Here is a 20,258-nt window from a genome sequence, read left to right on the forward strand (position 1 = left end):
AAGCAGACTGAGGCCATTGTTATAAGTTTATCATGTTGAGGTGATCAGGGTGCAACTGGAAGGACGTTTGTTATCTACATAACGTAAGTTTATGTCCCAGTTTAGTGACACATAGAATCATAGAATCAGCCAGGTTGGAAAACACCTCTAAGATCATCAAATACAACCTCTCCCCAGCACTAACCCATGTCACTAAGGGCCTTGTCTACACAGTTTGTGAGCACTTCCAGGGACGGTGACTCCACCACTGCCCTGGGCAGCCTGTTCCAGTTCCAACCCTCTCAGTGAAGAACTGTTTCCTGATCCCCAGTCTGAATCTCCCCTGGGCAGGTATAGAAGTGGAGTTTGAATAGTTAAGATTTTGACAGTCTCTGCTCTTTTCTGGCTGGAGATTGCTGGAGTCGGTGGGAAATCATTGATGAATATTACATCTTGAGGATTGAATCTAAGTGAGCCTGTGAGAGTTTTCTGTATTTTATTCAATTGTTAGGGTGTGCTTTCAAGACAATGAGCAATTGTTTTATTTTTTTCTCTGTCAAGGTACCTTGACAAAAAGAGCAAATACAAATCTGTGCACTCTCATTTTTGTGGCCTTTAAACATAAGAGAAAACTAATGTGTGCCCTCTGGCTCTGTGCAGAAAACCAGTGAGGCCCTTGCTGGGGCAACCTGTGGCTTTATACTCATAACTCTAGAACAATTTATAACTCAGAGGAGTTCCAGATGAGTTTGTAGAACTGTCTCAGGCTTTTGAAAGAGCAGTGTTGATGTTTGTATTGGCAGATGACCCCCGAAGACAAGAAGGTTGTGTTAAGGCTCTCATTAGTCTGCTGTCCCCAGCTTACACACTGCTCTCTGTGATACATTAAACCCCCACACTGTTCTGATCCTTTTGTTGCTATTAACACATGGCCTGCAAAGTCACTCCTGAGCTGGACATCACATTTCTATTGCTTTGTGTCATTCTGAAGAGCTTTTGTGTACATGTGTGCATGTTCACGTGGCCTTGGGAAACTCTCTGCAGAACAGGGAATTGTATTTTGCTTTATACATTACACTTCAGGAAATTAATTTTGAAGTTAATTTGCTTTGTTTTGGTTTTTTGCCATGTCTTAGCTATTGGTTGTGGTTGAGCTGATGTGGGAGATGCTGACAGTGCAGTCAGACATCATCTCTTGTTATTTGATTGTGGGAAAGATAAAGTTAGTACTGTCAGATGTGCCTGTGATAACTGAACTCTGGGACAGTGTGGGCTGCTGATACATGAGCTCATACAGAATTAGCATGTTTCTTTTGCATCTTTTATGCCTGAATATTTGCTTGGAAATGTACTGACCATTCAGCCAGTCTGTGAGTCCGTGTAATTCCTGGTATGTGTTTGTGTTCTCAGGCCATTGCAACAGAAGGGAAGTACTGGAAACGAAGAATTGAAATAGTTATCAGGGAATACCACAAGTGGAGAACGTACTTCAAGAAAAGGGTCTGTTGTTTTACACAATGGAAATACCTTATTTGAACTTGATCAGTTTGTGGTTGCTTTTTGAGTTTCGATGTCACTTTTGCCAGCATGCAAGAATACTTAAACCAGCTGATAAGCTACTACAGGCATACTCACTGATTAGCCCCACTTAACTAAACATTACTGTGCAGGGACCCACTGTGCACGATTGGGACTTAAAAGTTTTGCAAAGAAAGGTCTGCTATTAACATCTACAAGGACCTGTTCTGACTTTAACACCTGCTTTGTTCTTCTTTTGCAGTTACAGAAACATAAAGATGAAGATCTTTCAAGTTTGGTCAGGGTAGGTAATACCTCTGATAAGTGACATCGTTTGTGCTGGTAGAAGCTGCAGTAAGTAACAGAGCTGTAACATGCAGTAGCTTGCATTGATTAAAATCTGAAGACAAGCATTTTGCTGTAGCCTTAATTAAGGTTGGAAGCCTTGGTGTTTCTGTGCTGTAGAGAGCTGTAAGCTTGTAACTTCATGCTGTAGGTTTGTAACTTCAATTGAACGGAGGAGGGGTTGAATGTAAAGTGCTCTGACAGAAGAGATAGCAATCAGTATTGGGTGTCCAGAAAGATCAGTCTCCTTGAGGGCTGGCACATTATTTCTTCTCATTACTGAATTGTAACTGGCATTAATGCCTAGTTTGTGTAACTGGAGCTGTGAAGATGTGTGTGCTACATATTGCAGCTCTTCCTGCTGCCCACAACATGGGCAGATAATGTGCCAGCATCCTAAGAAAGGGTGAAGTGTTTAAAGGAACGTTGATACCATCATTTAGTATGCCCCCTAAAGTCATCAAACCTACTTGGGGTGTATAAGTTGATGGTCAGAAGCACTGTTCTGATGTTGGGGGTGTTTTTTGGAGCTAAGCATAAGTCTGGATCCGCTCCAGTTCACAAAACTCTCAGCTCTTTTGACTGTGAGCTCCAGTGCACCATCATGGTCTGTTGGTGTAGTTACTGCATGTTTGCTCAGCCACAAGAGCCTGACTGTGCTTTTAGTTTGCAGCAAATGGAAGGCAATGCAATTTGGCTTAGCCGGTATCGAAGGACAGGTAAACCGATGTATTTTGCATGCGCTGAAAGTGCCCACAAGAATCTGAGCATACCTTGTGCAAAGGCAGTTTGCAGTCAGATTCACTTCAAGATAGATGTTGTTTGCTTTGAGTTTTTGCTGTGTGTGTTACTTTAAAATCTTTATTCAATCCAAGGGATTGTTAAATTTAAGGTACAAAAATGCACGTATATTCAATGAAACTACAAAGTGTTGATGAGACTGTTTTGTCTTGCGTCCTTCTACTCAACATCTGGTCTGGGGGCAAAAACCTTTCCTAGAGTGTAGGGGTACTCTACTGAAGCTTTCTGTTGAGGCCCAAACCAGTGAGCTGAAGTTGTTGATGTATTAGAAGTACTACTGGTGTCTTCCTGTCCCTTTATATGGCTCCTAAAGGAGAGTTTCTTTCTCTAATGATGTGAAAAATTAAGGTGACTTTTATATAGCAGACCAGACTGCTTTAGCGTTGTATGATTTTCCTTCCCTTCCTTTGGCAGGATGATGATGTGGTTCTCTGGCAAAAAAGAAGGTACGGCAGAGAAACCCCTGTCCCTATGGAGGAAGGCAGCCTCTTGGATGCAGATATGCTCATGTCCGAGTTCACCGACACACTGTTCTCCACACTGTCTTCACATCAGCTGGTTTCCTGGCCAAATTCCAGGGACATAGGTATGTGTTGGCTGTTAGCTGCGTTGCAGTGGGAACACTAGAAGTCTGGTTTGTTGCTTTGCTGCTCTTCTGGTCTTGTCTAGGAGTTTTATCTATTTTTACTGATACAGATAAAAATAGGTCAGAGAATGCAGCGTCTTCATGCATGATGGAATTTCAGTTATTCATCCAAATTTATTTTCTATCTTAGCTTCTTACATGCTGCTCCTGGCAATGTTGCTCTGAATAAACCTATAATAAGCAGTATTTACCTTTATCAGGGGTGAAGGCTTTGTTATTTATTTCAGCGTATGTGTGTGTGTATTTAAGGGAGTGCCTATGCATTTTTCTTCAGAAACATCCCTTAGAACAAGTGCAAATCACATCCGTAAAACCAGTCCCAAGAGCCTATACAGCTCTGGTGAATGCTCTGTATCTGATAGCTGTGACTATGATGGGACAGCAGGTGTCCACTACACATCATCCTTGCTGCATGGATGTCTAAGCAACTCCAGAGCAACATGGAGTATATATGCAGTTTCCTCTGCTCCCATGGGACTCCAGCTGTAGTATTGTATTCAACTCTTGGGGCTCCCAACATAGGCGGGATCTGGAGCTGCTGGAGTGAGTCTAGAGGAGGCCATAGAGATGTTGCAAGGGCTGGAGCAGCTCTACTCTAGAGCCAGGCTGAGAGAACTGGGCTGGTCCAGCCTGGAGAAGGCTCCAGGGAGACCTTAGAGCAGCTTCAGTACCTAAAGGGGCTACAAGAAACGTGAAGAGGGGCTTTGGACAAGGGCCTGTAGGGACAGGCCAAGGGGAATGGCTTTAACCTGGCAGAGGGGAGACTGAGATGAGCTCTTAGGCAGAAGCTCTTCCCTGTGAGGGTGCTGAGGCGCTGGCACAGGGTGCCCAGAGAAGCTGTGGCTGCCCCATCCCTGGCAGTGCTCAAGGCCAGGTTGGACACAGGGGCTTGGAGCAAGCTGCTTTAGTGGAAGGTGTCCCTGCCTATGGCAGGGGCTTGGAACTGGATGAGTTTTAATGTCCCTTCCAACCCAGGCCACTCTGTGGCATGATATGAAGTGTACTAGAGACAAGGTTAAGTGTATGATAGTTTAGTTTTAAAATCCTCTTCTAGGGCCTGTGGTGGTTTAGGTTGTGCTTTCTAGCAAGTTTGTATTGTGCAGCAGGGGCAGGACAAGAGGTCTGGGAGCAGGAGGTATCCAAAATTGGCAATCTCCAGTTGTTAGAGCCTTCAGGTGTCACCTCTTCCATTTTCCCAGTTGAAAGTTTCATTTCCCAGTGGGTTTGATTTCAGAGCTGTGCTGCAGTTGTGAAGAAAAGCAGAGCTCGGTTCATTTCAGCAGCAGTTTTCCTGGAAGCACCCTGGCCAAGCCTGGCTGTGGAGTGCGGGGTGGTGTAGCCAACTGCTGTATTCCTACTGCTGTTACTGTGTGAGTGATGCGACGCTAATCTAATCTGTCTCCTGAATTTTCAGCACACTTAGGAAATGCTGACATGATTCAACCAGGGCTTATACCTCTCCAGCCAAATTTTGATTTTATGGATACTTTTGAGCCTTTTCAGGGTAAGAATCATATATATATATATTTTTATATATATATATTTTTATATATATATATCTCAACTGATTTCTTTAAAAATGCAGTGAGTTGTGAACTAGTTTTTAACATTTAACACTTCTTAGTGATGAAGTAATTTAACACTTTGTTTGCCTTGGAGTGTTTTCTGGTACTTTAAGAATTCTATATGATGTTAAGCTACTGCTGCATACCTTGAGTATGAAAAACAGAAAATTAATGAGTGACGTTTTGTATTTCAGATTTATTCACACCCAGTCGTTCCAATAATTATTTCCCTTCTGCATCTGCTGTCAGCTCAGCTACCACAGACAGCAGCAACCATTCTTCCCAGGTAAGAGAGTTCTCAGTGTTCAAAGCAGCCTTGTTTCAGACACGTATTCAGACACAGAAGATTCTCAGACAGGAGCTATGTCCTTCTCAGAAGGAGCTCAGACAAGAGTTTCATGTATGAATCTGTGCTATTTCTCTTTCCTGTCAGTCTCCTGTCCTGCCGTCGGGTTCATTGCCCAACACACTTCCAGCAGAGAACATCAGTGATGGACTCATTACTTCCTCAGTACCTGCTCCTGTCATTCCTGATGTTGGCACTGACCAGTGTTTGAACATTAAAAGTGAGGGATCTTTCATCCAGCCAGCAGACTACACTCCTGACTCGTCTCTCAGTGGGCCACAGACTTTTATGCCAGTGTTTCAGACTCCTCTGCCACTGCTTCAACCTGCAGCACAGCAGCACCAGTCCCCGTTGCCTGCAGTGCCTCTGAATTCCAGCTTAAGCTCTCCACCAACTCCCTTTGCTGCACCAGAAACCCAGAAGTTTGGCCTCTCTGAGTCTACAGTTATCACCCACACAGCTTCTGCAACATTGACCCACAATGCCCCTGCCACCACCTTCAGCCAGAGCCAGAACCTTGTCCTGGCCACGCAGCAGCCGGGTGCAGGAGTGCCTTGTAACATGGCTTTCCAGACTACTGTCCTGCAGGGGCAGCCCTGGCCCCAGCTGCAGTCCCAACTGACATTTGCACTCCTCAAAGCTGTTCCTCTGGCCAGTGCTGGGACAAGGCCCAAACAGTCAAAAAAAATAGTGCCTGCTCCGAAGCCTGAAAATGTGTCCTTATTAAAGAATGCCTTCATCACCCCAGGTGAGAAGCTCTGGTGAGGTGATGTTTCTCTTTGCCAAGTGGGACTTGCAGGAGGGAGATACCTTCTTGTTTGTCTTGGTTTACATAATAAGTAAAAATACAGCTTCCTGAGGGTGTCCAGGGAACCCCTGAACCCACTGGTGTGGTGTGTGGCTACACTGTTCAATGGGATGCTGTGGATTTGAAGGAGCAGTTTGGTCACGAGTGTGAAAAGCTGACCTGGAAAAGGGGGTTTCTCCTTGTAAAACTTTGTGCTGAGCTGTACAGATGCATCAGCACATGGGATGACTAGAGCTCTGTGCTCCTGCCCCATAGAAACCTTGGTTTTGATGTTTAATGCTGTTCTGATTAACTCTGCCCCTTGGAGCATTCAGCCACAGTAGTGTTGGAGATGGGAGGAAGAGGTAGGGGTGGAGAATGACAGATCTGTCCCTGTCATTGACTCATCTGATTGCCCTGGACAAGTTCCTGTGCCTGCTGTGCATCATCTCACTCTGTAATGCCAGGTACCAGGGCACATCCTTTGGTAATGCTTTGGATGTATTCTGATGTTGATCTTAGGTGTGCCTGACACTTCTTTGAACCAAGTACAGCATTAACAAGGGAGCAGCTATTGAAATAGAGCACAGCATTGGTCCAGATGAAAGCATAGGTGTGCGCCTCTCATCTACCATTAGTACTCCCTAGCAGAACTGGGGTGATGAGAATCAGCCCTTCCAGTGGGGACGGATTCAAGACAGGTAGGGTGAGCTGGAGATCTTTGTCTCAAGCCATCTATGGGTTTGAGAAGCTGTCAGAAGCACATGATTTTCAGAATGTGAGTGCCAAACTGATATGTGGGACCTACTCATTGGGTGTGATTTAGAGCCATCAGCACTGCACAAAGCTAAGAATAGCAAATATCAACAGAGGGAGTTGCTTGGTGGTTCTTGTGGGAAAGCTCAGGCTAGAGCAGAACAGGCAGTACACTTATGCTTGGGGTTACTGCATAGTGGTTTTAGACTTGTGCTGGCTGGGGGCCAAGTGACTTCAGCCACTTGAAATGTGCAACAATAATGCAAGAAAAGCTCTGCCTGAAGCAGTGTTGCTAAACAGGGTTCACTAAGGGGTAGCTGTGTCTGCCAGGGCCTGGCAATATGATTATCCACCAGAAAAAACCCAGCATCCAAAACAAACAAACAGCCCCCCCAAAAAGACATTGTTCAGGAGCAGAACAGACCCACGGATCTAATTCTAGCATCTCCACTGGGCTGGTCCATGATTAATAGTATTGGGGTGTTAAAGGCAGTGTTTCTGTCTTCAGTACATTATAAAGCAAGAGTCCCTGTACCTTCAGCAGTCAAGACGTGCATTTCTCCTAGCAAAGCATTGCAGGCAACTCTCATTTAAAGAAAGCCTTTGCTCCTGGCCTCCTTAGTGCTTCCTGGGTTGTTCTTTTTGCAGGGCTTCATCAGATACTTCTAGGCCAACACAACGAATGGCTTTGTTTCTCATCTAGATCTAAGATTGTTGCTGTTACTCATTCCTGGTAGGTGCACGTGTTCAGGGATCACAGTGCTCCCAAAGTACTGGGACACCAAGCTCAGAGGTCTAATCTAAGGTTTTATCTAGAGGTTTATTTTTGGAAATAGAATATTCAGTACATGTAGTCAAGGCATTTACACCTGTCATTTGTGTTCAGGACAAACAAATCATCTCAAGACTACAAAGCAGATTGTATTATAACCTGGCTCATTCAAAAGGGGTGTGTTACATTTATTGCCCTGTGATACAAGGACTCAAAAATCTGCATGAGTTGTCTCATCAGGTGCAAGACTTCACATGGGAAAGAGCTCCGCTCTCACCACTTCAGGATGAGCATTGTGGGTTTGAGGGGAAAGTCCACAAACGATGCATGTGTAGGACAGAAACATGAAAAGTGTAAAGGGACATTTAAATATGTACTGATTGTTACAGTTACCCCAACGGGGAAGTCAGAAATGCCAAGTTTGTGTAGCAGCATTAATGCACTGGTAGGAGCAGCCTCTTGAGCTCAATAGAGATGTCGTAAGTCCAGCTGAAGAGTAGCGAACAGTGGAAGGGTTGTGATTCCAGCATTGTATGTGGGGATGCTCAGGCAAAGAATGAACTCCCTGTAGCCCAGTGACAGTGCTCTGCCAGATGTACCCACGCGAGGGCTGACACAAGGTTTGTGCTGTCCACAGGCCTTTGTAATAAAGGCTATACAGTTGATTCAAAACACAGTTGTTGGTCCCAGGGACAGTAGGGGAGAGGACATTAGAGATCCTGCCCTGTTGTTCTGTTCTGCTGTATGTGTCCCTTCACTATCCTGATGCTGAACTGCAGAGGGGTAGGTTTGCAGTGCCTGAGCTGTTGTGACACTTTTCATTCATTGTGACTTTATTAGTACAAAGGAGAGCTGAAGCCAACACAGGCTATGAATGAAGTGAAGCACGTTTGGTTTAGCTTTCTCAAAAAGCATACAGAAGCTGTGTCTTTGCATGATTCTTCCCTCAGTAGCAATGCAGGATGGTTAGTCATGTTCTCTCTGAAGTCAAGACAAGACCAACATCAGCATTAGTGCCATGGTAATAATTGCACATCTGCATTGGTTAAATAGAGACCTTCACAGATTTCTATTAGACTCAAATACTATAGTAGTGAAAAAAGTTCAGAGCAAGGATCCTGATTCCTGTTGTGGGGGCAAGCTCCTGTACAGACTGGGTTTGCAAATTCTGTGTAACTTTCTTTGTGGAGACAATTGCTGCTATTCACGGTTATCTCTAGCTGTGTAACACTGCAGAACTGCTGGTCCTTCAGCCTGTTTGCTGGAATTTTGGTGCTGATTCCCAGTCACATTTGGTTGTCTTGTGCTTGTGTGTCATGTAAAGCAACTGTAAAACCAGATAGTGAAAGAAGCTAGCAGAGAAAGGAACAGAATTTAATATGTATATATACACAAGGAAGCATGAAGTATTGGATATGCATCCTTCAGTTGGTTTCTGTCATTGACCCTTTCTGGGTCAGCAAGCGTGAGATCCAAGAAGTGATGAGAGGTGAAGATGATCTCGCTGCTGCCAAACCCAACTCTGATGGAGTGGAGACACTTTGCACCTCCCTGATTTACTGCCTACCTCTGTAAATTCACCTTGAAAAAGGACATTAGAAGCCTCAGAAATAACTGGTGTTCTGTAAAGAGTCCTTTGTACTAGATTAATGGGATTGAGATTATCAGAAACAGTGCCAAATAGGTGCCCACTGATCCATTCCCCTGTTCCATGACAAGTTATTTCACACAAAATAATCTCCAGTTTTTTGATTTTTCTGTATTTTTTTGTCTCATTAACTATTCTGACTTAATTGTGTTCTTCAGCTGCCTTTCAAGGACAGTCCAGAGCTGTGATTGTAACTCCAGCACCTTTAAAAAGAGAGGGGATTTTGACGCCAGCCACGTCTCAGTCTAATGTTGCAATTGCACCAGCTGGAATTGTCAGAGTAAGGAGAAGAAAAAACCTATATATTTATTCTCTAGGCCTGTTACTTGCAAGTAGTTAGAGCCATAACGTGCTCAGGAGGGTAACTAGTCCACTAAATCTCACCTTTTATCTGCATTTATGTGAGATTTATGTGCATATGTGTTTGTGCATTCAGTATTATGTTTGCTTATTTTTAATTTAGCTACTTTATGGGCCTGGAAGCACTGTGTAGTCTTCAGAGACTCTGTCTCACACAACAGTAAGATTACAAAGAGGCATGTATACACAGTACTATGAATGGGGATGGCTTGTGCATTTTCTTTCCTGTGCAGAAGCCAGAGGAACCCAGGATGCTCACTTTTCCATTTACACACTGGAAAGCATGCCTGGAGTTATGAGTGGGTTTCCTAATATGTTGAATGCAGGAAGATGGAAGTCGATTTTAGTATTTTATGTTGTGTTGTAATGCTGCTTAAAGTTATGAAAGGATACTGGTCTCCTGCCAGAAGTCTGACCTCAGTGCCTGCCAATTCCTTATGTATTAGCTCTTGTTTCATGTCATCAGATTATTAATCATGTATTAATTTGCTATTTTTAGTGAAAGGCAAGGTAACAAATCTCTCTTTCTCTCTCCCCCTCCTTCTTCTTTCTCTCATCTCTTCTCCTGCTCTGCCCCCACCCTTCCCCTTCCTGCTCTCTTGTTCTTTCTCTGTTTTCCTCTGTGCTATTTCTATGCTGTTCCCAGGCTCCCGGGGTGACGGAGTTCCGTAGTAACATTCTGGTTGGTCCAGCACAGCGAGCACCAAGTAGTCAACAAACCCAGTCCACAGTCTCACATCTCTTCTCTCCTAGTGTAGTCCAGGATGTGTTGGTGAAAGGAGAGCAAATCCCTTCCCACAGTAGCAGTTCACAAGTTCCCTCTCCTACACCTAGTAAGTTAGAAAGCTGTAAGCGTTCCCTCCCCTACACATGTGTGTTTCCACTGAGTAGGCAGGGTGTAAATGGGCCTTGTACCATAGCTATAACTTTGGAGGATCTGAGATATAATCCTTGTTAACAGTAGGTAAGTGCAAAGACTCCTGCATGCCTGTTGGTAGAGTGGTGTCTGGGCTGGTTTTAGAAACATATGCTGGTTTTGCTGGTAAAGGGCTTGTAAGTGTTACCATCATGTCTCAGGCCCTCAAATAGAGAAGTCTAGCAGGATGATGGAATTGCAGCCTTTGCATTCAACATGCCTTTGCTGAAACGTGTGTGTGAAGGGAGTATTACACACCACTACTGAGATGTGTTATCCTTGTGCCATGAAGTACTAAACTTTCCCAGCAATCCTGACATTTTCTAGCATGTGGTTGCTGCATCAGTGAGTATAATTTTGTTACCAACTGCATTCCAGTTCAATTCTGAATAGAAACTTCTCAACAGTTCCATTTGCTACAGAAAGTTGTTTGTGAATGTAACTTGTCTTTCTTCCCTTCTGAAGATCGAGACTGCCAGAATTCAGGCCAAGCTTCCCCCTGCACCTCTGAGCAGAGCCCCAGTCCACAGTCTCCCCAGAACAGCTGCTCAGGAAAACCTGCCACTGACCCCAATATGGCTGCGTTTAAGGTGCGTGTCTTCTCCTTTGAGGTGCTTTTCTTTGCCTTTGTAGCTACTTTTTTGCCCTGAAGTCTGGACTAGAGAGTAAATTGTGCTTCAGGAACAGCAAAGTGTTCGTGCCTTAGGCGTAGGTTGTGTTGCATCCATACTGTTCTGTTTAATTTGAAATGTCAGACTTCAGTGATCTACTGTCCTCCTCAGGGATGTGTCACCAGAGGGCCCGGGCTTAAATGTACCTCTGCAGGTCCTTATGACAGCAGTTCCTGCTGTGGCTCACAGAAGTGTTATGACAGGTCTCGGTTTACTTGGTCAGAAGCTTCAGGCTTAGTTTTCTAAACCATGGCTTTTTGCCATAGTTCTGTTGGGGCTGTTCAGTCTGCAGGGCTCTGGCCATTGTTGGAGGGGGAGTTCTTGACCTGCTAAGTTACTTACATGTCTCCAGTGATGCTGTGCTGCTCCGCAGAGAAGCACCTCCACAGACTCTGCAAGTTACAGCTGTAAAACCCTTTGAGACTTAGTGGGGTAAGAATTCTGCAGTCTAGAGGTAGCATCTGAAAGCTGGCTGTACCTCACACGTGACTGGACCTTGTCATAACACTTTCTGTGATGGCAGGAGAAACTTACCACAAAAAATAACCAATGCAGGACAATCAGCTGTAACCCTCTCATCCCTTCTCTTGTGAAAGGGAGTGTTACTTAACCATTTTGCAAGGGCCAAGCCCTTTTTGGCTTCTCTATATAGCCTATGAGTTGCTGTCAGCTTGATCTACTCCCAGGGCAGAAAGGTAAGTTTAAACACTTGGACTCAGCTCTAGTTCTGTTGCAGAGAACTGCCCCTTGCTGAGCATACTGCAACTTACTGATAAAAGTTTGCAGTTACTTGCTTGGCATAAATTGTCAGTATCTCAGCCTATATAATCAGCCTGATCATCAGCATTATCGGTAGTTGCAGCCTGTTCTTGCTGCTAGAGAGCAAGTTAGCAAAGGAGCAAATTACTAGGTCTCGCCGAGGATGGGAGAGTGGCCACTAGATGGAGGAGTGTTCTTAAAAGTAAGGACTCTGCAACGAGATGGGCATTACAACCATTTAAACTGACCTGCTTAGACAGGAATTGCTTTGGATGTGTACTGTTACTGACTTTGGTGGGACAAGGAAGAAAACAGCAATGCGTGCCAGTCTCCAGATATATGTTCTTTTGCTCTTCTGCGTTCCTAGTGAAATTAAACAATTCTGTATTGCTGGGTAACTTTTTTTCAGTTTGGCAAAGCACAGAGGGCACTGGAAATCTCAGTTCTGCTCCTGAACCTGCATTTTCTGTGGTTTTGGTCAGCCACTTTACTGCTCTATTACATTATTTTCCTCCAATATAAAATGGGGTGATGGTGGGCTACTGCCAGGAAGTCTAGCTCTGCCAAAAATGCATTCTCAAAGTGCTTTGGTGGAAGCAATGTCTAAGTTTTTAATGCTACAAATGAAAGCGTTAATTCCTGACAAAGCCTTTATCTTTAGGGTAGGCCAGAGTTGTGGATTCTTATTTTCTTTTTCATTTTTGTCAGACTGCCTGTTATGTATGAGGAATAAATGATATGGACTGTTTTAAACTTACAGATTTCAACAAGGTCCTAACCAATTGCATGCCTCCAAAAGTTTGGAGGAGTTGGAGTTTGACTTCAGAAAATGAAATTGTTCAGCAGTCCCAGGAGTTTTTACTTCAGAAAGAAAACCTGCAGGGTTTGGAATTGGATTTAATGCACTGGATGCTTGTTATAACTTAAATTGCTTAAAATAACTTCAATATTTAAGTTATTTAATAAATAACAAATCACTGTTTGCAAATGTGGCTTTGGGAAGACTGAATGCCACAATTCAACAGAAATCACACTGTGAATTTGAATAGCTCAAATAGTCATAGCAGTAGAACGTTAAAGGAGAACAGCATAGGCTGAGCTGATTTTATTCACGCAGAATCGAAGAATGAAGCACATTTCGGAACAAAAACGAAGGTTTAATATCAAGATTGGTTTCAGTACTCTCAACAGCTTGGTGTCAACCAACTCCAAGTCGGTAAGTAACTTTTGGCACTTACATATGAGATATAAGCAAGAGCCATTCTAAAAAGATTTAATAGTAAATTTAATCTCTTCACTGTCAACTGAGAATGCCAGTCATTGAAGATACTCAAACTGAGGGACTTGCAAAGGGAAGGGTGATAAATCCATGTCTTGCAGTCAAAAGAGTGTGTGAAAATGCTTCATCTTTTAAACATTGTTCTTCTGATGCAGCTTCAGATGTTGAACACGTCTTGTCTAATGAGATGCTGCAGCTTTAAAGCCAACAGGGAAAGAAAAGAAATTGATCCTTGCAATCCTTGCTCTTGGGACCCCAGTAGTGAAGGGGTTTTTTGTCATGTTTGCAGCATAAGATGACTTTCCATTTTCTGTTAGGTCAACTTTCTTCCGACATATTGGCTTTTTTTACCTTTGCTGGATGAGTTCTGGTCCCCATAGCTGGACTTAAAAAGCTCTGTTCTAGCCGGTACTGTAAGCTTATTCTGCCTGAACCATGAGCCAGCCAGAAGGCAGGTAGATGCTGCTGATATGATGCTGGGCCTGGCTTAATATACCTCGACATTTGGCCTGAGGTAGTGTAATACCCACCTATGAGCACAACTCACTAGCTTAGGCTTCATGCCATGCTAACCATAGCTGAGAGCACAGCAGAGCAACCTCGTGCACCTGTAAATGCTGTTGAAGTATGTCAGTGAGCCAAAGGAAGAACAAAAAGGTTCAGTGAAGTTTTTGAACTTCATACACCAGTGAGATCCTTGCCTGCCTGGAGCAGTCAGGAGCCTGACCAGTTCAGATGACTTTGAAAATCCCTCTGGGTCACTTTACACCTGCCTTGAAGCATTTGTCTCTATGCCCACAGCCTTACAAATACTTTCAGGGCTGTTTTTTGACCCCATTACCCATGAGTAGCTTTACAGAGAGAAAAATACCCAACTGACTTTTCACTGTCATATGACTTCATCCAAATTAAGACCCTTTTGTGGCTATACCAGATAGGTCACTAAAGTGCAATCAAAATAACTGAAACACAGACTTGTCTGCATAACAAATATCCTTTAAATGCCAGTGCCTCTTGAAAGATGGATAATATGAAAGCAGCATGTTGATTTGTTCACATAATTGTTACGGTTTTGTATATTTAGGCTGTAAGTTGTCAGAATTTGGCTTCCTGATTGGAAAATTAATGACTTTTGGAAAGCCAGCTTTACTGATTATTTTACTGATTATAAAAATGTCTGATTATTTTATTTCTCAAGTACAGATACTTAATTTGTTCCTCCAAACTAAGTGGTATTTTTAAAAGAATCTGTGATATTGTTTCTGTCTCCTTTGGTGATAGCTAAACTGTGTTGCCTTCTGTTAGTAACTTCTGGTTTCCCAAACGAAATAATCTATATTGTCAACTTGAAACAACACTTCTAACAGGGCAATGAATCTATCAGCAGTTGTAGCACATCCTCCAGTACTTAAGTGAGAATTGCAAATGTTTTCAAGAGGCTAGGTAATGAAATGAAACAAATAAGTAAATGACTTCTTCCAACAAAGTAGCAAAACTGTAATTTGTGGAAGAAAACAACCACTGCAACCACATTTCTCTGTACTAGTGTGCAGACAGGAGTCAGAGAAATGAAGTTTAGTATTACCTAAAGTGTTCTGCTCTGCCTGTGTCCTTTTGCACACAGTGAAGGAAACTTTAAGATGCTGAAGTGCTTTTCGGGGTGTTACAGCAGGTTAGGGGCAAACTCTTCACCTGTCTAGCTTTGTTCCAGAAAGTGAGCTCTATGTTTGTGTTTGGTCTAGATCAGCCATGCAATCATGCTCCAGAAAACAGTAGAATATATCGCTAAACTACAGCAGGAAAGAACACAGATGCAAGAGGAAACCAGGCGCCTTCGGGAAGAAATCGAGGAGCTAAACGCTGCCATCATGTGAGATTTGGGGAGCTTTCTGTAATGAAGCAGAGCAGCTTGAATGTTGCTTTGGCTAACAACAGGGAATGTTTGCCTCAGATGTCATGCCAAATGGCAGATGGGTATTGAGCAGAAGTAGGGTTGCTACCAACTGCCAAGCAAAAAGCATAGTTGCTGTGGGATGGGCATTGGTAGCAAACCATGTGGATTTCCAGCAAGCTCTGAGAAGGGATGCCCAGCAGTGGCAGCATTAGAAAAGACACATCAGGTCAGTTAGAACACTTCTGGGAAGAAGTCAGTGACATGTTTTTATAAAGCTGTGCTCACTGGGTGATCAAACACTCTTCATGATGGCTTTGCTGCAGTTCTCCTTCCAAATGCAGTCAGTTTTCATAGGAGAATAAGACTGAATACATAAGACACAGGATTTGGAATCAAGAAGCTTGACCCTGGCTGCACATAACTCTTGATAAGTCGCTTCACCTTCCTGGTGCCTCAGTTTCCTCTGTGGGTTTAAGATAGTTCTGTGCTATTGCAAAGCATGTTGAGAACCCCGGTGGTTTTTCTTCCATCTACAGCAGTGTTAGGCTTAGGCATTACGTTAGACTTATCAGCAAATCACAACCTTGGGATTTTTCTGTTAAAGTATGATGATGTCTGATTTTATTTCAAATTGATCTGTTTCTGAAGAATCTCTGTAACATTTTCAGCTGTAACATTGCTCAGGAGTAACCCTGTAAGTTTTTCTTTTGACTCCTAATGTGCCATTTTCTAATTGGATGCCAAAAACTTCTTTGTCCTATGTTACACTTTGTTTTCAGCTTTGTTGCTTGTAATGAGAAGTGTGTAGAAGCTTGAGAAATCGCTTTGCTGTATGAATATAGACAAAGTTGATGGGAAAACAGTATGTATTCCTGGCTATAACAGTCACATTCTGGAGGGGGTCATGCACTGGGAAGCCACCTTGGTCAGGGATACTGGGGATACACACTTTTCTCTTGCTATGATTTAGTCTGGAAGTGTCCTTTCTGGTGGGGATTCTGACCTCAGAACATCTTCTTTGCAGTTCTTGTCAACAGCAGCTCCCTGCTACCGGGGCTCCCGTAACACGGCAAAGGTTTGACCACATGAGGAGGATGTTTGATGAGTATGTGAGAAGCAGGACCCTGCAGAACTGGAAGTTTTGGATTGTATCCTTTTTATATCAACCTGCTGATCTTGAGGTTTGGTACTAATAGAGCCAAGAACTCTGGATTTTCATGCTTCAAGCAAAGTTACTTCAATTACATCTGCCCTCAGTTTTCATTCACACCTGTATGTGGATGTGAATCTCTGCCTTATTGACTGTCATGAGGCAGAACTTGTTCATTTTAAAGCATGGGAGGTAACTTGAAAGTAAAATGCAGCACGAAGGCAGGGTTTTCTTGGTGGGTTATTATAGTGCAAGCGATGTTGGACTGCTGCTGTAACTGTAGTTCTTGTCTCATGGAAGAACTGAACAGAGAATAACAAAGATTTTGGAGAAAAAGCTATTACAAACAATTACTGAAGCTGTTGCAATGGCGGTTGTAAAAACTTGCACGTTCCCTTCTCCCTCCCCCTCTTTTTGATTTTCTTTCAGTTTTTTGTTTGCCTTTTGTTACAACAGGGAATCAACTTAGTTTCTCTTTGCTTCTGGAGTGCTGCTGGCAGCTGTGCTTGTAGGCAGATGATAATATAGGAGGTTGAAAGATACAAACTGAGTGAAACAAGATTAGTCTGTGCTCTACAGACTGAACCAGTTTGGATCAAACATTATTCACTTGGATCAGTTCAGGGCAATTAGTAATTAGCAATGATCATTAGTGCTAACCTTCCCTTTTCCCTTTAAACTTCATTTCTTCATGTAGCTATTTGCACTTCAGATTTTCTGTCTCTGCTCTGTGCTGATTATTTCTAACTCCCTGGATAACATGAGTACTTCTGTGCATGCTTGTGCATACATGAAGTACAGCATTTTTCATTCTTTCATATATGAAAATGCTTTCTTTGGTGTTCCCTGGTTTATGTTGGCCCTAGAAAGATACTTCTCTTTTTAGCATTGCTTTAGGAAAGATTTCTTAGCAAGCTCTCAGGCAAACTCTGATAACTTAAGACTGGTGCAGCTGTTGAACCTCTGGATTCTACAGCACGATTAATTCTATAACAATTCCAACTAAATTACAAACCCAGAGGTTTTTAAATAACCGGTTTGATCGATGTACTAAAGACAATCCTGCACATGTTTGCTGATGGGATGGTGTGTTCGTTTTATGCTGCTCTAAGATGCTAATTACCTCTGGAATTTGGAAGTAAGACACTTCTGGAAAGTGGCAGAGGTTTTCAGGGATGAAGATGCAGTTCTGGGTAGCTGCTTTTTGTCATATTTGGGCAAAGACAAAGGCGTTTGTGGTTGGTGAAAGAAGAAGTTGATAGGCAATGCAATGTTCCCAAACTTCACTTTACAAGTCAGGATGGAACTGTGACCCAACAGTCGTTCAGACAGCTGGATTGAATCCTAAGTGCATAGCAGTAAAAACTGGCAAGGTCCAGGGGTGAGTGTTAATAATAAAAAAGCTCCTCCTTGTGGAATGACTGTAAAAGAGAGAAGAGCAGTTTCATTACAAATATGAAAATGCCATAGTTTCTGTTGCATATAAGAGGGAAATGAGTAATCTGATTTCTCTTGGGCAACCAGAGATAACCCAAGAATAGAATACTCTTGAATATTAGAATATCCATTGAGTAATACCCATGTTGTTCTTCCAGTCACTGTCAAAGTGTATAAGGGCATGTAAATCCCCTCAAGTGTTATTAGACCTATCTTGATTGTCAGCCCCAGTGAGATAGGGATGCATGACAATGCTGAGATTGATTTGGACCATATTCTTACTTGCTGCTGACATCCAGAGTAACATGATAAAACCACAGATTCTGAGCCTTCACATGAGTTTTATCATCCAGCCAGCTTCTAAAATAAATATACCTTGAATCTCCTTGCTGAATTATTGTGGTAGAAGAAGCTGGTTTGAGTTCAGATATTCCAGGAAATCCCCTCTGAATGCCTTGGAGCTGGGGCAGCTGAGGCTTGTAGTGGTGCTCTGTACGTCCTAGTACATTACAGGCTAAAAATCCTCTCTGCTCCTTTTCTGCCAGGAAGGTTATTGCCAATTCCAGCCCATCCTTCCAAGCTGTGACAACAGAGAGCCAAAATGAAAGCCTGACAGTCCTTAGCTTGCTACTGTTCTGGTCCATATTGAACTGAGGGTCATTTTTTTCCTTTGTCTTAATGTTAAAGATGTAAAACGGACTCTTTGAAATGTTGCAATGCCTCTAGTGGTTGCAGTCTGTTTAGAAGTCCATTGTTTTCTCTGCAGAAAACAGGGGAAGGCTATAGTAGCCTTTCCCATAGAATGTTTTGAACTCCTCCTTGTTGTCTCCCTTAACATTTGATGATTTGCAGTTCAGCATTATTATTAAGCCATTGTTTGAGTCCTTCAATGGGATGGTTTCCTCTACAAGCTTTAAGGATCTGAATCAAACTGCAGTGGCTTGGGTGGATCAGCACTGTTCTCTCCCTGTTCTGAGGCCAAGTAAGTAAGGTTCTCTCCAGCAGTTATTCCAGATCATTGAAAGCGAGCCCATGTAGAACGCTATTTCTTGAAAGCCAGGGGATGACAAAGAAATCACATGATGCTAAATATGACTTCCAGTTCCTTTCTCCTATCTCAGTGGAAAAATACGAACCTCTGTGAAGACACTCGGTTGCATGATTAACACTAAACAGAAAAAAAACCAAACAACAAATACAGATACCAGAATTTAAACAGTCTCGAGCTGCATTTAAATTTCAGATGCTTCAGTCTAGTTTGAGTGAGGCCAGCATGATTTACCTCATTCTGAAGGAAGACTGGAGATTCATATTTAGCTTTGGAATGACCTTCTGTCTGGGCATGATAGCTTGGTCCTTTCCCTCTTGCATTTCAGCAAGTATTTACATTTACAGTTTTAATTCCCAAATGGTGTCCTCTTTTGTAGAAGAAATAGTTTACAACCCAGCAGTGGGTTGTTTAAAGCACTACATCTGCACAGTTCTTACACATCTGTTTATTGCCGTCGTTGTGTGTGGAGGTGTGCATGTTTTGCAGAGGTATTTCCACATCTGTGTCTAACAGCCTTATGGTACCTGCACACTGTCCTGTGTGGATCTGTTTGCAGTCACACTAACAGCTTTTCTTGACGCTTTTCTGACTTTTTTTTTTTTACAGTGGTGCTGAACACCCTCCGGCATCTGAGTACAACCACCTCAGTTCTGTCGGACCCATCGCGCCTGCCAGAGCAAGCTGCTGAGGCAGTTAACAAGATGAACAAAACAGCTGGTGAAACCTAACAGCCAAAGGCAATGAGTTGCTTATACAAGGGGTGGGGAACCTGCCAGTCCAGCAGCCTGGTGAGGCTCCTTTCAGTTGATGCACTTTAGAAAGAATTATCTCCATCACACGAGACGTTGTTCAGGGCATCTGGCTCTGCCTTCAGAATATGTGGAACTCTGAGGCAACGTTGTCATAACGTTTTGATTCTTCTTCAGTGCTGTGCTGTACTCCGTTAAGTAAGAAAACACCAAGCTCAGGTAAATTTAGCAGGTTTGAGTCCTGCAGGCAGCAATATATCTCCATCAATGCAGCATGCATCTATATGCAACAAACACACTTCTATGAAAAAGCTTTGAGTACCAACTTCTTTGAAGTGTCAATCTTGTACACCAAGGGATGTTCTCCTGAAGGAGAAATACACTTCCAATTTCATCAAACAAAATGTGCTTTTTATTTTGTTTTCTGGTATTCAGTTCCATTTGTTTTACTTGAATAGTGAGAGTTGTTAAACAGGATCATCTTTAAAACCAAAGGAGAAGAAAAATCCGTCAATGATGTCAACTCGTGGCAAAAATACTAGAATTAAAATCTCAGGCTCTGTTTTGTGTATCTTTATTTTCATGAGTGTATCATTGCATATGATCGGTTTCAAGACATGCTTTATTTTCTAGTAAATAAAGTAGCTGACTTATTCTTTTTCCTGATACAGCCATTGCAAGTGAGTCAGTAGCAGGCTGTGCAGGAAGGGCAAGAAAGGAGTTTTAAATGGCATAGATTCTGCAATTAGGACGTATGGATTTCATACCCATTTACTCTCTGAACTGTTTTCTTTGCACTCTGCAGAGTTCAGCTGCCTTCCTCATAAAA

The 20,258-nt window shown here is 42.9% G+C and overlaps 1 protein-coding gene across 3 annotated transcripts in view; it reads left to right on the plus strand.

Moving 5' to 3' along the window:
- MLXIP (MLX interacting protein) overlaps positions 1-20,006 on the plus strand; it is a 45,683-nt gene extending 25,677 nt beyond the window's left edge. The window contains exons 4-17 of one of the 3 annotated variants that reach the window (XM_061466311.1): positions 1,390-1,479; positions 1,760-1,801; positions 3,058-3,229; positions 4,704-4,793; positions 5,049-5,140; positions 5,288-5,948; positions 9,322-9,443; positions 10,170-10,356; positions 10,905-11,029; positions 12,987-13,085; positions 14,891-15,018; positions 16,067-16,190; positions 18,482-18,611; positions 19,287-20,006. In XM_061466311.1, coding sequence (XP_061322295.1) covers positions 1,390-1,479; positions 1,760-1,801; positions 3,058-3,229; positions 4,704-4,793; positions 5,049-5,140; positions 5,288-5,948; positions 9,322-9,443; positions 10,170-10,356; positions 10,905-11,029; positions 12,987-13,085; positions 14,891-15,018; positions 16,067-16,190; positions 18,482-18,611; positions 19,287-19,408 — 2,184 coding nt within the window. In that variant the 3' untranslated portion in view covers positions 19,409-20,006. Of the gene's footprint in view, positions 1-1,389; positions 1,480-1,759; positions 1,802-3,057; positions 3,230-4,703; positions 4,794-5,048; positions 5,141-5,287; positions 5,949-9,321; positions 9,444-10,169; positions 10,357-10,904; positions 11,030-12,986; positions 13,086-14,890; positions 15,019-16,066; positions 16,191-18,481; positions 18,612-19,286 lie in introns of those variants that run through there. The other 2 variants (XR_009745746.1, XM_061466312.1) reach the window with 2 other exon arrangements.
- The last annotated feature ends 252 nt before the right edge of the window (positions 20,007-20,258 follow it).

This window comes from Pezoporus flaviventris, unplaced genomic scaffold, assembly GCF_033815535.1.
Source record: "Pezoporus flaviventris isolate CSIRO_AGI_PZ_B2104156 unplaced genomic scaffold, CSIRO_AGI_Pfla_v1 ptg000041l, whole genome shotgun sequence".
NCBI classification, from domain to species: domain Eukaryota; kingdom Metazoa; phylum Chordata; class Aves; order Psittaciformes; family Psittacidae; genus Pezoporus; species Pezoporus flaviventris.